This window comes from Stylophora pistillata, chromosome 6 (genome assembly GCF_964205215.1).
Source record: "Stylophora pistillata chromosome 6, jaStyPist1.2, whole genome shotgun sequence".
Classification (NCBI taxonomy): domain Eukaryota; kingdom Metazoa; phylum Cnidaria; class Anthozoa; order Scleractinia; family Pocilloporidae; genus Stylophora; species Stylophora pistillata.
In genome coordinates this window covers 34,432,712-34,448,378 of record NC_142524.1, presented here as the reverse complement: position 1 = coordinate 34,448,378, position 15,667 = coordinate 34,432,712, and the positions used below count along the sequence as shown (strand labels likewise).

Below are 15,667 nucleotides of genomic sequence, written 5' to 3'. Positions count from 1 at the left end.
GCGTGTAACCTTTATGGCACGAACAGCGATAAACCGCTGAAGTAATATTCAAAATTAGACTTGTATAATTAATATTTTTCGAAAAGAAATGTCAGCTCTCAAATAGTCAGCGAGGTAGTAGATTCTAGTCTATGGAGGATTGATAAATCCTAAAAAAAGAAAATTATCAATCATCTTTGTGGAACGTCGGGGTCAGGGACATACTTCCTGATAAAAATTTAAATCTGGAACTCACGGAGACGACATTTCCAGAATTCTGGGATCGTATTTGAGTAACTTTTTAAAGCCAGTCATTGAAGGCATAATCAGAGCAAAATATCTACTTTGTGTCTTTCGTGACAAATTACGGAGTAGTCGGCGCAAAATGGCCAAGGCCTACTCGGCAACAGATGGATTTCCGCTGCCTTCGAATTCCGGCTTGATATGCTCGAGAACTTTCCTGTTTTTTATACGACAAAGATTTAATATACCGCTGGGCAGTACACTTGAAGCTCGTGGGCTCTCGAACTCGAACGTGGCAGGGAAGGAGCTCAAAATCAAAGGATCGGAGAGCACTTATTTTATTTGAGGTTCATATTTATAGCAAGATTGTGGTAGAAGGCAACTTTTACAACGAGCATCATGATGATGGACGACGATGAAGCCTTGAAAGAGAGTGTATCTAACCTTAGGTCGGCGATACTCCTCCACAGAACCGACATCATTCGGAGCATACTTTCGACAGCTGCAGACTGTAAGAAAATTAATTGTTCTTTTCAGTGTACGACCAGGTCATAAGAGTCTGGTCTAATTCCACCTCTTTTCCTGCATTTAACGAGGTTTAGAATAAATCTGATAATGTTAAACACAGATGATCTTAAGCAGGTAGATTTGATTCAATGATATCCGATAAATACGGTCAATCATAACATAACTTGTATTAGCCGGTATTCGATTTCATATGCATTGTAACTGAAAATCTCAGTCAATTTTAGCTTCATTCTAGTCTTAAAGTGAGTGACATGAGTGAAATCGAAGCTCAAAACTTAATCCACTCCTCGATATATTTCTGAATTTCTGATTTCTTGGTTTGATACATGTAGTTTTACTGAAGTTATGGTGATATTGGCATAGTATTGAGTGCATGTTTGAGCAAAACTGAGAAAATCAAATCAGATCATCATTTCTTACTGAACTCATCAAGTCTAGTCCTGTTCATGATGTTTACTTCTTTGTTTTCCCAAAATGTTTTGAAAATGGATGAGTACAAAGATTGTGTGACAGCTTCCTGGTAAGACATGTCTTAGCAGGCATAAGTCACATTCAGACAACTCCCTTAAAAAATACTCATGCCTCAGAGAGTTTACAAGTGTTGCAGTCTTTTAAACTGTATTTATCTGTATATTTACTGTAATTTATTTATTGTGAGTTAGTGATTTACACTTGTGCATAAAATTCATTTTTTTGTGCTTGCCAAAAAGGTGTTGCTCTCACACCTATGAATTTAAAACTCTGATCCTTCTCCAGCTCACACCAGTGGCCCATAGAAGTTCAGATCATTGCATGTACCTCAAAGTAACACATTTCAGAAAAGTGTTAAAAAAAATTTTGCATAATATAATAGTTGCAGATAAAATTCTTGGCTAGTCTGTAAGGTTTTTAAATCCATCAATGATGGGTAGGGGAGTACTTGAGACATTTTTTGTGTCAAATGTATTCTCTTTCAAAAGTTGTGAGAAACAGCTGGAAATTTGGATTCATTTCGTAAATTTGTTCACGTCGGTCACATTTTAAGATTATGTTTAGGTTCTGTAAGAAAATGCTCAAAGAATAATTTGCTGTTGAGATGATATCACAGCTCTGAATTTTAAAAAAAGTTGGAAGGCATAATTTATCAACAACTGTGTGGGACCATCCAGTACTTCAGTTTACTTGTACATTGTATGTTTGTACATATCACTCACATCATCAGTCAGAACCTGTAACACCCTTATTATATCTTAAAAACAACTTAAAACATTTCTTTTGGGTAACCTTTCAGCACTGTTATTAGTAGTAGTTTGTATTACTTCATCTAAAGTGCTTTGGTATAATATAATTATAGTTTTAATCCTATTATTATTATCATGAAATAAAATAGACAGGGAAGAGGATGGACTCTTTGGTGACGATGAAGAAGAAGAAGCACAGTTGGGTGTTCCTAAACAGTTTTATTATGATGAATATGATGATCCTTATGATATTCTAAAGATGATGATGAACTATGTCGACAATGATGCTGGTACATGTCTCCATCTTGCTACTAAGGTGAGTTTGGAAGAAAATCAAAAATATGCTGTTAGCTTTCTGTGTACAATTTCTAAATTTTTCCTGGGTGTAAATTTGAAAAAAAAAACAAAAGTTTTCTTTTATTCCTTTGACCTTTGACCTCTGAGAGTGACCAGCATGTAATTTCTCCTTACATTATCAGCTCTGAAACAAACAGAAAGGTAATGAGAGTAAAGGAAATGATCACCAACTAAAGAAATCCTTGATTGTTAAACAAATTTTACCAGTCAACATCTTAGGAAGAGAACAGGAAAGATTAGGAAATGGTTTAAAAAAAAATCCTATCAGGATAAAAAAATTGTTTTAATGTAATTCCTTTGTATATCTTACAGCTCAGTTATACAGATGCAGTAAGGGCTTTGCTAGCGGCTGGATCTGATCCAACCATTCCAAACAATGAAGGAGCAACATCATTTGACTACTGTACAGACAAGTCAATCTTGGGAGTTTACAATGAGGAACTACTCCAGGCTACTGCAAACTCAAAGTAAGTATTGAAGTATTTTAATTATGCTAGTAGGTATATTACCCACACCATTACTCAAGATTCACTGTGAGTTTGTCAGTACCCATTGGATATAATATGTTGCAGGTAAAAATGAAATTCAGGTAAAAAAAAAATTTAGCCTACATTGAATTTCAATTCCCTTTGTCTCGGAGCCCTAATTGTGAATAATTAGGGTTAGGAGACAAAGGAAATTGATTTTCAACCTAGGTTAAAATTTTTTTACCTGAATTTAATTTTTACCTGCAACATATACTCTAAAGTGCAGAGAGGCACTCTGATAGGAAAGTACCTAATGTTGAACCTGAAGTTTTCAATGTAAACTCTAGTAGACCACATGTAATTGAGCAATACTGTATTGCTACACAGAGAGCATCCCCATATAAATTTACATGTACTTGTGTTGAGCTCAGTTTTGGATGATTTTTTTCAAGAAATGGCATATTCCAAGAACTGAGTCCCTATGTATGTGAAATGGCAAGAGAACGTGACCTTCACATTGCTGTGAATTTTGTTCACTTGTACTGGTGATGTCTCCATTCTAAGTGGCCCTTGATTGCATCCTATTAATTTTCATACATTAATTAATTAATCAATTAGCGATTGATACTATCCATCCTAACCAAGTTCATTTATTCATAATCCTCAGTACGCCCAGGGTCCGTAAATTGTTGAAGGCAGGAGTCAGTGTGAACGCCAGTGATGGAGCAGCAAGTGATAACAAGGCACTCCACTGGGCTGCGAGCTATGGAAATGTAGACATTGTAAAACTTCTTTGTGGTCAGTTGGTGATACTGAGTGTTCTCAGAACTTGACACTAACTTTTCAACTTACTAGCCAAGTGACTAGTGACATCTTAGATGTTATGACAATTTCAGTTTGTTTACTCCAGCCAAACTGGCTATTGGAAATGGAAAACCACAAGCCAAAACTGAATTTATACTAGTCTGTGGCTAGTGGGCTACCATTAGTGTTGAGTCCTGGGCCCGGTTGTTCAAAAGAGAGTTAAGTCTAAACCTGAGGTTAAATCGGCCTAACCCTGGGTTAGATTTTAAGCGGAGGTTCGTTGCGTTGTTCAACGGAAGGTTAACACTAACCTCGGGTTAAACGATGGGTTAAGTTTAACCCACCATGTGAGCGGGTTTAAATTGTTAAACTCCAGTTAAATCAGGAATAAAGATGGCAGACTTGTTGTTTTGCGATTTATGCAGAAGGTGACAACGAGAAAGGAGATTTAGAGCCGGAACTCAGTGTAAAATCGATGATTTCACAGACGAAGAGCTGCATGCTTGTTACCGCTTACAACGAGAGTCTATTTTATTTATTACCAATCTTGTTGCCGGTGATATCAGTCACAACGCTTGACGGAATCACGCCTTACCGCCGCTCCATCAAGTTTTAATTTCCCTCAGGTTTTGCCTGTGACTGCAAGTTTTGCCACTTATCGCGAACTTCGGCTGTTGTCCGCATTGCCACACCAACAGCATTTACAGCATTGGCGATTTTTTCCACATTTAATTTTTTTTCTGATTGGTGATGCTGTTGGTAAACTTGCTTTGTATCAGCGAAAGGTTTTCTTCGACTTTTTCTGCCAAAAGCGGCAATTTTTGAAGCACTAAAATTTTGTTTTTGAACTTTTCGTGAGATAACTGAGGAAGCCATTTTGCTTCGAACAACACAATTTTAACAGCAAGTTAACAAACTCACGGTTAGGAAATTTAACCTCCAGTTAGGCCTAACCAGAGGTTAGTTTAACCTGTCTTTTGAACAACTGGGCCCTGGTTCTGTTGATACATGGTCTCTATCCTCTTTACTCACACAAACCTCTGCAGTGAAAAAAATGGCCTATGGTCTACCTAAAATGTTCTTCAGATCAACTAACTCTTACTAGGGTATGAACCACTAAGGTAAAGGTAAAGCCTTCTTACAAGCCATGTGGCTCACAGGCTGGCGCTTAACTCCGGTTTCCGTGGCATGAAGTGGCTAGGAGTAATATTCTACCTCCCCCCCCCCCCCCCCCCCGATGGAATGCTAGTCCATCACAGGGTTACCCCCAGCATTAAATTCACTGGTACCCATTTAATTCTCCTGGGTGAAGAGAGGCACTGTGGAGTAAAGTGTCTTGCCCAAGAACACAACACAATGTCCCCACCCAGGGCTTGAAACTGGACCACTTGATCCGGAGTCGAGCGCAATAACCATGAGACCACCGCGCCTCTACAACCACTAAGGAATAAAGTAACTAATGTTCATAATAAAACAGATTTTAGAAGCAAACAATGAAGAAGAGAGCTTTTGACTAGGCAATAATACAATTATATGAACTTGGATTTCACTGTGTACACACAGAACATGAAGCTGATGTAAACATCACTAACAAAGCTGGAGTAACTCCACTTCATGATGCTGTCAATAGAGGGGATTTAGACATTGTTAGAATCTTGCTGGAATATGGAGCAGCAACAGATATGAAAGCTAGAGAAGGGTGAGTAATTATAGCTAATTAATGATGAGTCTATTGGTTGATATTAAGTTGTTAATAATGATATCAACGTTCCTGGACTATCTGGTAGTCTACTAGATGCTTAATGTTTTTGTTGTAAAATGTGGGTTTTCTTTCTAGTAATTACAAGTGAAGAACAATTTAATTTTTTTTCTTCTGTTGAAAAAGAGGCTTTCTGTAAAAGAATGGTTGTATTTTTGCGTATCAAAAAACTGCATTTGAAAAACATGAAACATTTGTTTTGTTCCAGACCATGCAAAGGAAAAACAGCACTTAATTTAGTTACTACTGTGGAAATGCAAGAATTGCTAACATCACCTGTCATAAGGGAAGAAAAAACTGTCACAAATGGAGCTGCCTCTCAACAGGCCTTGGATTCAGGTACATGTACATCAGTGTGTGACAGAATGTAATTGTTGCTTAATCAAACTAATTCTCAATTAATTTGAATATATCAATAAAGTTGAAGTGGTAAATTGGCCACCATTACGATTATAAAAGCTGACGTTTCGAGCGTTAGCCCTTTGTTGGAGCAAATAGAGGAATTGTGGGTTGTGTGTGCTTTTAAAAGCAGAAAATGGAGCTACGTTATTGGTGGGAACATGGCAATGCTCAAAGGGCTAATGCTTGAAAACGTCAGCTTTTATAATCGTAACAGTGGCCAATTTACCATTTCAACGTTGTTGATATATTCAGATTATTTCGTTACCCCCCACCAACACAGCCCCAAACAATTTCTTTAGAAACTATCAGCCTTAATTCTCAATTACTTTTAGTGAGTGCTTTTAATGTCCTAAGCATTTTTAATTCCATACTACAGAATCACTGCCATCAGAGACCAGCCCTCTACCTCTATCAGCAGCAAGCAGTCCCTCTCTCCCATCCACACCCTCCTTCAAATCTCGTCTACAGACACTCTCGGGAATAACCCCACCAGCTAACAGTGATACTCTGGATCCCATGTTTCTTCTTGTCTGGCCACACCCTCAAGTAATCACCCAAATGAAGGGTCCAAGGTTCTTCCCCACATCTGTCCTTCCAGTTGTGATATTTAGGGAGTTAAAATCAGGTAAGGTAATTTCAAAATCTTAACACACTTGTTCTTTTTGTAGTGGTCTGTTTGTTTGTTTGTTTATATGTGCAAAGTGATTTATGAATCGTACAATTGATAATTAATGTTTAAAATCCCTGTATGTCTTAATTGCTATTTTCTGACGACAATGTTCAGACTCTTTTAAATATCAGCAAAAGCAATTCCTGATTTGAATTAGTACAGGAAAATGGTACAAATATTAAGAATGGCATAACTGAATAAAATCTTGCATCCTGATTGGTTAATGAAGCAAGTTATTTAGCGTGGACTCGCAAATTGAAAGCAAGGCAAAGTGATATTGTTTTGCATCTGAGCATGCATTCGGGATAAAAGCAAACAATATCGTTGCTGTTTTCATTTTGTCTTATTTTCTTATATTCAATGATGTGATTGAAGGAAAATCCATTACCTGATTTGTGAATTCCGCTTTAAATTGCACTTGAAAACTGATATTGCACTCATTGCTTTGTAATTCATGCGATATCTGTTTTTGTGTGTAATTTTATGCAGAAGTCCTTCACCAGGTGATGAATTTCCTATAGTAAAATAAGGGATAGAGAGTTTGATGCAAGGTTTATGGTATCTTACTTGCATATACAAGACATGTCTTTTACAGTGGAATTTCCCTTGCCAGTAGGAATGCAGATAAAAAAAAAACATTGGTTAATCCAGGTACTGACTTTAATGAACCATTCACAGATAACTTTCAAGAAATTGTTGAGATTTGGAACACAATGGAAGAGAGTTTTCAGCAGGTTGGATATTCCTTGGACCTGAAGGTCCTGGGAGAGGGTAAGAGACATGCAATTGATTCAGAAAACTGCCTTGATAAAACAAAGTTTTATTTTGTAAGTAGCTAGGCTGTGAAGTTTTTCTTCTCCTCCTGAATTGATCACTAAAGCACAGTGCAGCCTTCTGCAGGTAAAAGAAATTGTACGTTTTTTATTCTTTTGTGAAAAATTTTTGTGATTGAATTCTTGACAATGAATGAATACTCCCTAGGGGGAAGGAGTTGATCACCATCTAGCTGTCAAAAGAGTGAAATGATGAGATTTGCATATAGCTATGCTATGCAAGCTGAAAAGAAAATCGTAACAACTTGTACAGGACTTCAACAGCTGAATGTCACTTGACAACAGTGAGGGATCACTGACTACCAGAAGGGTTTTCAATAGTTATTTTATAATATGGAAAAGGCTTTCCAACCCCAGTTATGCTTTTTTGTTCTCTTGGTAATTCGTGTCTTTTTGCTAACCCCTTCACCATGTCTCTTTGTCCATGTGTGTTTTCTGTTCAAACCCACAGCCTCTGCAAGGAGAGGGAGTGTTGCAAGTAGCATAGAATGTCATGTGTGTCCCCACTCCTTCAACAAGTCAGAAAGTTATAGGATTACTATTTCAACTGTTAAGGTAAATAGTATATACAGCTATTTGGTTGTTGCTTTTCCTTGTCGGTGATTGGTCAGAAAAACTCGCGTCATTCCCCGGTGAATAATATGCTAAACTAAGCTCTCTTTCGTTTTTCGCGGTTAAAGCCACTGACCTTTACTTACTGTTGTGGCTATCTTCCCTCTGAAGACCCACCTTATACTTATAATTTTACTATCAACAGGTTGCTATAACTGCAGGTGATCTCTCAGGGTTGTGGTATGCTGTAAACACTTTACTTCAGATATTTCGACTTTTCCATGGAAAAGGGATACCACAAGTACAGGTGACGTAATCATGTCTAAGTCACGTACGCGTATATTTTACGATATGGGTGTTTTTTTCGACACTGTTGTAGAAAACCAGAAGGGTCGAGAGGTCCTGGTTCGAGCCTTAGTCGCCTTAATTATGTTGAATCGACACTTTTCTGTCGAAGTACCAGATTCCACCCGGGAGTGTAAAAATGGTTACCAGGATAAACTTACGAAATGCTGGGGGGAGGGGTAACCTGATATGGGGGGGGAGGGTTCTAGTTCAGGCGTGACCTTAAGTTCATGTATTCAACTAGTACATGTAGCACATGTGTTGAACTAGTTACCTTGTTTATGGGTTTAGATCAACGATTGGCCAGACTTAAAATTCAGAGGAGTGTTATGGGATGTTTCAACAGGACGCGTTCCAACATTAGTAAGTATATGGACATTTTTCATTTAAAAAAATGTTCTCTTCTTATTAGAAACATTAATCTGAGCGCCGCACAAAGTCTTTTATAAGAAAGCGTCACCAGGATTCCTCGTAAATTTATATACTAACCGGGTAACCCCTAACTGGGTTCAAGTAGTGGTGTCACCTTTGTTAGGAATGAGTAATGAGGCGGAAGGGAACGACATTTCACAGACCAACAATTTTGTCGATGCTGTGAGAGAATGTCGCAAAAACATTCGGCATTCCGCCCGATGCAAGTTTGATCGTTTCCCAAATATATGTAAACCAAAAATTGAATCTCTGTGATTAGCCTTTGCCCTTTGAGAAAGTTCTGTTCCTTCTCGCCTCTGGACTTTTCACTCCAAATCAGTCAAGAAAATTTTCAGTTTTTATTAACCTGAAACCCTTCAGCAGTGAATTTTGTCAATTCTCCTTACCAGTTTGATGGAAATATACTGACATCGTACAGAGAAGTGACATGTTGGTCACTTCTTGGAGTCAAAAGTCAATATCTTACAAGTCCTGTTGTTTCTTTTCCATTCAGGAAACAGTGTTTTCTTTCATCGACATTTTGTCGGCCATGAAAATCAACCAGCTACAATTATACATGCAAAACACATTTTCCTTTGCTGGACACGAAACAATTTGGAGAAACAACACGGCTTATGACGCAAGGTGAGTAGTCGTAACTGTAACATGTCATTCTGTTGTGTGAGGCGTGGTAGCCATTTTTTAGTCTGCACTTTCCATGGACTCTGAATAGTATCAGTCCTAATTTGAGACCTGGCCAAGTCATTGTGTTTTGTAGTTGTTGTTGTTGTTGTTGTTTTTTTCGGAAAGACACTCGGAATATCGCAACGCCTCTCTCCACTTAGGCGCGTAAATGGGAATCCGCGAGTAAAATTAAAAGGAGAGGGGTGGGGGGGAGTTGGTTGAAGGGAATATACTACGATGGACCTGCGGGAGGGGTGGGGGGTGGAAGGAGTACACTACGATGGACAGCAAGGGGGGAGGCGGAGGGAGTATGCCATGATGGAGCTGCATTTCCATTCAGAAGACCGAATGAAACTTCGCTATACAATCTGAAAAGCCTAAAAGGAAACCCTCTCTGCTGTTTCTTTCTTTACAGTAAATACTTACATGGAACTACTGTTTTCTATTAATCTTTTTCTCATTTAGTTTCATTGTTAAATTTTCTGTCTATTTTCGTTCTAGTTGTCGTTTGTGTGTTTCTTATTTTTTATTTTAATGATTGTTCTACAGTGATATCATCAAAATAGACAGCTACTGTAAAAAAAGATATATTGAACTTGTGCCCCATGTTGATAGTTTATCTGGATTCAGTCAGTGGTGAGTACAGAACTTTGTTACTGTTCACGAAATCGAAACGCTATATACTTTAGTACAACTTTGATTCATACGCAAATTTACTGGGCTGGTCGGTGTTTTAAGTTCACCCTGTTTTCTACGTTTCCTGCAGTTTGCCTTGAGTGTTACTTTCCGGTTTGTGTTTGTGACAACCATCTGCAAATCATTCTGAGGAATAAAATTTTTTACAAGTTAACTCCGTCCAAAAAAAAGATTAAAATGTTGTAATGTATCGATTGGATCCGGGGTTTCCTTTCCGTTAGCTGTTGGTAAGCGTTTCCTCGCACCTGTCTACTGCTGTAATGGCCGCTAGTGTTACTCATTTAGATAAACGAACAGCTTGAAAAGTGCGCTCAATTACATCAGCTTGTGATGGTCAAACATTGATTTTTATGAAGGAGGCGGCGTGGCCGAGTGGTTAGGGTGCTGGACTTGTAATCCGGTGTCCTGGGTTCAAGTCCTCCACCCTGCCACTCACTGGATTTTTTCTCGGTTGCCCCTGGTTCAACTCCTCGGCTGCGCTCTGTAAATAGCCTACTGGTCTGTCTCCTGCCAGTGGGGATTTTTAAGCTCTTAGTTTAGTCTACATTGTGGCTGAAAAGCCCCTAAGGGGGAGCCTCAATTAACGTATATTATTATTATTATCATTTATTATTTATTACGTAAGAATTCTCCTTTTTCGCAGGCTGAAGTTCAAAATGTATAGACACCTAGCAGAGGAAGAAGTTGATTTCGATCCTCGCCAACAAAGGTATAGAAACTCCGTTCTTATCCTCTCCACCTTTGTTTCTTCTTGGTATGATTATTGCCTCATTTGTGTTTCTCTCTCTTTTACTGAACTAATATTTCGAATTCTTTTCCAAACTCGAGCAATTCTTGAGCTTTGCAAAAAAGAAAACAAAGAACTCAAATGATCGTGATTGGCTGGCTTCTCTATTGCGAGAGTTCCTTTATCTCTGAGCGTACTTTCTATATTTTCTTGATAATGTAGACTGCCATCCTGTCTCTGTCCCACAAGTGATGAGAGCATGACAATGGTTCTTGGTCTTCATACGCAGATGTTTCCATGTTTTTCATCTACAAGGTGAAGAGAACTAACTAAACACTACATCTGTAAGGACCGTGAGACGATGAAACCAATCAAGTCTTTTATTATCTATTGATACACGTAGGAAAGTTTCAGTGTATTTGCCATAAATAGAGATTGGAAATTAAAAATACTGACTATGGTTTAAAGTGCACAAAATCGAATATTGGTCAGTAGTGCCCAAAATTGAAAAACGTTCCACTAGTGTCCAAAATAAAAAAATCGGCCACTAGTTGCCGATTTTGGATTTTGGACACCACTGGCCGTTTTCTGATTTGGACACTAGTAGCCGTTTTCCAATTTTGGACATTCGTGGCCGATTATTCGATCTTAGACAAGAGTAGCCGATTTAGGATTTTTGGACACTAGTGGCCAATTTTTAGATTTTTGGATGCCATTGGCCGATTTGCGATTTTGGACGCTAGTGGCTGATTTTAGATTTTCAACGCCAGTGTCCGATATCCGACTTTGGACACTAGTGGCTGATTTCCAATTATGGACACCAGTAGCCGATTTTGGACACTAGTGGCCAATTTTGGATTTTGGACACTAACTCGGCGCTTGTGTCATTCAGGTTTGCTCACGTTGGCTTGGACTTGGCACCAGAATTCGGAAAAGGAAAATCACATGTGATAGCACAGGTAGTTTTCTGACACAATATTTTTCTCCTTTAGTCATCATGTTCGTGGCAGCGACTCACCTTTGAATAATCTTCATTTTTCAGAACTGGCTGATCAGACTATTATGTTCGATAACAGACGGTCTAGCCAGATTAGCAGTGTCCTTTATTTGAGGCCTATTAGGTTCTGGGTTCACTGCTCATGAATTTCTGTCAGCTTTGAGTGACTAATATTGATAATCACCATCTTCTGGTGTTGGAAAAGTGGTGGAGAACAACACATGCACCCGTTCTCCTAAGGAATTAATTTTTTTTGCTTGATAATCCAGGCCTGATAAATGGCAAAAGCCTCTAGATTCTGACTGTTCTTTTCAGGCAAAAGGAGTTGACGAGGTTTACATTGGTCATCTCAGATCCGTCCACAGATCTTGTTGCAAACACAGTCGGACGCTTCAGTTTTGGGCCAACGCCCTCCACGATGACCCCGAGCAACTGTGGAATGTTCCTCCTGGGGTGATAGCCATGGAATATGGACACACCGTACTTATAGCACTTTCATGTTTGATTTATTTGTATTGAAATTCTCTTAGTTGGAAGACATTATACAAGCCCTTTTGAGACGTATAAAGCTTTAAATGCGAGATAAAGGAACCTTGTTCGATAGCCACGGTAAAATTGTGCGTCGAAACACCCATGCTGCACGCATACTTGCCTCGCCCTCTTACAGCGTATATAATAATTGTAGGCTTGTTTTTACATCTTTGTTTTTAGGTTAATCACGACTTTTTGAAATATTGCAAACCACTATCCGATGCTGGGTGAGTATCCACACTTAAAAGTCTGGTATCAAGTCTAAAGTTGATGATACTGTGATAAGTAACTTTAAGATTTAAATGACACTTTTGTCGTCTCAATTTCAGCGTGAGCTTTTTCGTCTGCCCAGGAACGGGATCTTGGAATAGGTGAGCCTTTCACTGTGTGCCTTATTTCTTTTAAATGTTTCCTCTCCAAAATTATGGCTCTTAAAGATGAAATTATAAATGGACTCAGTAAGGTCAAGAATAACCCGCTCGTGCGTTCCGTTTGTGAACGATTTTTTTCAGTGTTTGTGGAAACACAGAAGAGAGTATTACAGTGATGAACAATGCAGTTCAAGCAGCGGTTACCTCCAACGCTTTAGGTGTCCTCATCTGTGATTGGTCCTTACCTGGTCACGTGAATCCACTGAGTGTTAGCATCCCAGCATTGCTTGCGGGTGCGGGGTTAGCGTGGAAGTCTTCCTTGGATTTGGTTAGTTTCCTGTGCAGTTACTCAGAAAGCTTTGTTTCCGCAGAATTATTAAACTTTTCACAAATTTTGCAAAAAGTATCTTATTTCGTGAAATTCCATGAGATTCTCTAAATACAATTTGTACCCTCCCAGTCTACCATGAGGTCTTCTCTTCCCGATGTTCTTAGTCACCACGTGTTCATGGACTCATCCGGGATATTTGGTCGAGCACTCATGGACCTTGGCACTACACATTCTAATTTAATCAAAGATGGTTCGCTGGAGTCACGTGTCCCTGCTGACAACAAAAGGGTTCATCCTGTTGCGCAAGGTCCGGGAAGTCAGCTGCTGTGGCGATTGCTTGAGACTGAAGGCTCGTGTAATCTCGACAAAGTTACTTCGGACAGTTTACAGGTACGACTAAAATTTACATTTTCTTATTTCTGGGTATGTGAAGTTGTTGTAGCTGTGCTTTTCACCAAGTCAAACGGCCATCACAGAGAAATTTCAGGCAATAATTAAACTCCTCTTCATTTCTTCTTCTTGTTAAATTGCGCCTTGAAGAAAAATAACAAACAAAGCCTTGAAGAGGGCGTGGATAAAAAAAAAATTACCGGCTTCGTCTAAATAATCAGTGCGGTAGTTGAGGTACTCTGTAATTGTCCTAATCTTTATACTCATATATTTTTCACAAACCACATTCTCACTAGTCCGATTAAAGAGTGATATTTTCCCATTTTACAGAGAGCTGTGCGCCAGATACGAAACTGTCATAAGACGTTCATAGCAGCGGAACTCAAATGTAAACAGAAAACAGAGATTGTAAAGGAACTCGACGTTTTGGTTGAAATATTACTATTTACCACCAGGTGGAGTATCCCTTATTTACTTGTTCATTCATTCATTTATTCATCATTTTATAATTTTATCATTTAATTTTACCTTTGATGGAGCCAGTAATAAGCAGCAAGAAGATTCCACAGTAGCGCTCGTGTACAGTTTGTTCTAATATGCCTCTGTTTCAAATTGAAAAACGTCTTTAACTTTGATTTTACCTCATTTATCGTCATTGTTTTGCAAAACTGTTATGGTTTAAATTGTAAGAGTTTGTAAATAGTTTCTGAAAAACCTCACGAGGATGTTACTATTAAAGATGATGATGATGGTTAAATTTAAATTCCAGCAAAAAGTACGTGTGCCGCACCAATCTAATTTAAATGGCGGCTGTTACTTTGGGACATATAAATGTACTTTGGAAGAACGAGCGCCCGCTCCAGTCTACAGAACATAACATTTAACTTAGGTTCGAATCTGGGTGGGAATCTGTTTCCAGGTTGTAACTTCACCACTGTCTTGTATCACCGTACTTACGTGGTCTTAACATTACTTAAGCCATTTTCTCTAACTTTTCTGTTTGTGACATTTTTTCTAGGATTTGTCGGTCGCTGATTTTAAACAGAAAGCAGAATTCAAGCACCTCTCTTGAGGATCTTCCGGCCATCACCAAAACAGACTTAGCAAACAAGTTAGTTAAACATATTATGGCACTTCTGGAAAACTCTGTATTTTGTATCTGAGCGTCTGCTTGGACATGTTAAATTCCACTTAGACCTATTTTTATCAGTTTCCCCGACCCCCACACTGTCAACCCCAACCTCGTTCCCAGGGTCTCTCATCTTCCCGCTCCAGGGGACAGGAAGATGAGAGACCCTGGGAACGAGGTTGTGTCAACCCTACTTCACGTAAAACTAAAACAATCTCTTCTTATTTGAGTCGTTTTTATTGACAAAACTAGTTTTATTTACGCTGTCCGCTTTTACATTGCTTCCACTCAGAAGATCAGGTTGAGGTTGGCCCTAGCGTGAGCATCTCGAAAAACACTGTTGATCGAGAACCAACCTCACAGTACTCACTAACTTCACTAGGATGAACTTTTGACATATTCCAGTTCCATTTCCTCCTATTGTCATGTATGGGGTGGTGTAGTGTCGCATCTTTGAGCGTGATTGGGTTCTGGTAATAAATGTGCACGACTGTGCCTGAGTGCGAATACTTCTCTTGTTAAGAGTGTTTACGCAAATCATGCGATTTGTGATATTAAGCGACCTACCAGTTAGTAACATGATTATTCGTCCATTTTCAGACTGTTGGCGCTTGTAGATATTTACCAGAAGGCTTACCTCTTACGAAACAAACATGGCGGTCTTCTCAGTGCCTTGCAGCTTCTTCAAAACTTCCTGCAACATCTGCTTCCCAAGGACGCAAATTGAATAAGTCTCTAAATACCTTACGTCTTTTAAAATAATATAAATTAAAAGAATCAATCAAAATTATCCCTGGCTTCGTAGATGTAAATATTTAAACCTTGACCACATTTTCTTTTCAATTAAAAGCCAATTTCGCCATGAACTTTACAATTTGAGGAAATCTCAGCCCAGATTCCAGATTCGTACAAGTACCCTTGGACAAAATTTGAAAGGACAGAGGAATAGAAATTTGAAATGGAAGGTCATCCCTCTGTGTTGGCAATTTTGTTCAAAGATGAAGAAAATAAAAGTATATGAATATGTTCTATTTGTTTTTCTTTGAAACCATAGTACGAAATGGTCACATCGTCATCTTTTTTTTTATAAAAAATAAGAAACAAAACATATCCTTGGGGATTTGGTGTGGGGCCTGGGGCGTGGGATGAGGTAGAGCGGAGGGGTGGGAGGGAATACGTGGTGAGATCATACTGTTAGCTCACAATGTACACCCCTTATTCCACCAAGAGTGGGGTAAGTT

The 15,667-nt window shown here is 38.8% G+C and overlaps 1 protein-coding gene across 1 annotated transcript; it reads left to right on the top strand.

Annotated features, from left to right (window-relative positions):
- Window positions 1–490: 490 nt before the first annotated feature.
- On the top strand, window positions 491–15,452 carry LOC111319480 (uncharacterized). The gene is made up of 24 exons (XM_088763166.1): window positions 491–733; window positions 2,120–2,286; window positions 2,640–2,794; window positions 3,462–3,592; window positions 5,162–5,297; window positions 5,566–5,696; window positions 6,136–6,384; window positions 7,108–7,200; window positions 7,714–7,817; window positions 8,020–8,121; window positions 8,451–8,522; window positions 9,085–9,215; window positions 9,804–9,890; window positions 10,594–10,659; window positions 10,900–10,992; window positions 11,570–11,636; window positions 11,990–12,154; window positions 12,386–12,432; window positions 12,535–12,576; window positions 12,718–12,904; window positions 13,037–13,297; window positions 13,628–13,752; window positions 14,316–14,408; window positions 15,027–15,452. The coding sequence occupies exons 1-24, from the start codon at window positions 622–624 to the stop codon at window positions 15,151–15,153; spliced, it is 2,943 nt and encodes a 980-aa protein (XP_088619292.1). The 5' UTR covers window positions 491–621; the 3' UTR covers window positions 15,154–15,452.
- The last annotated feature ends 215 nt before the right edge of the window (window positions 15,453–15,667 follow it).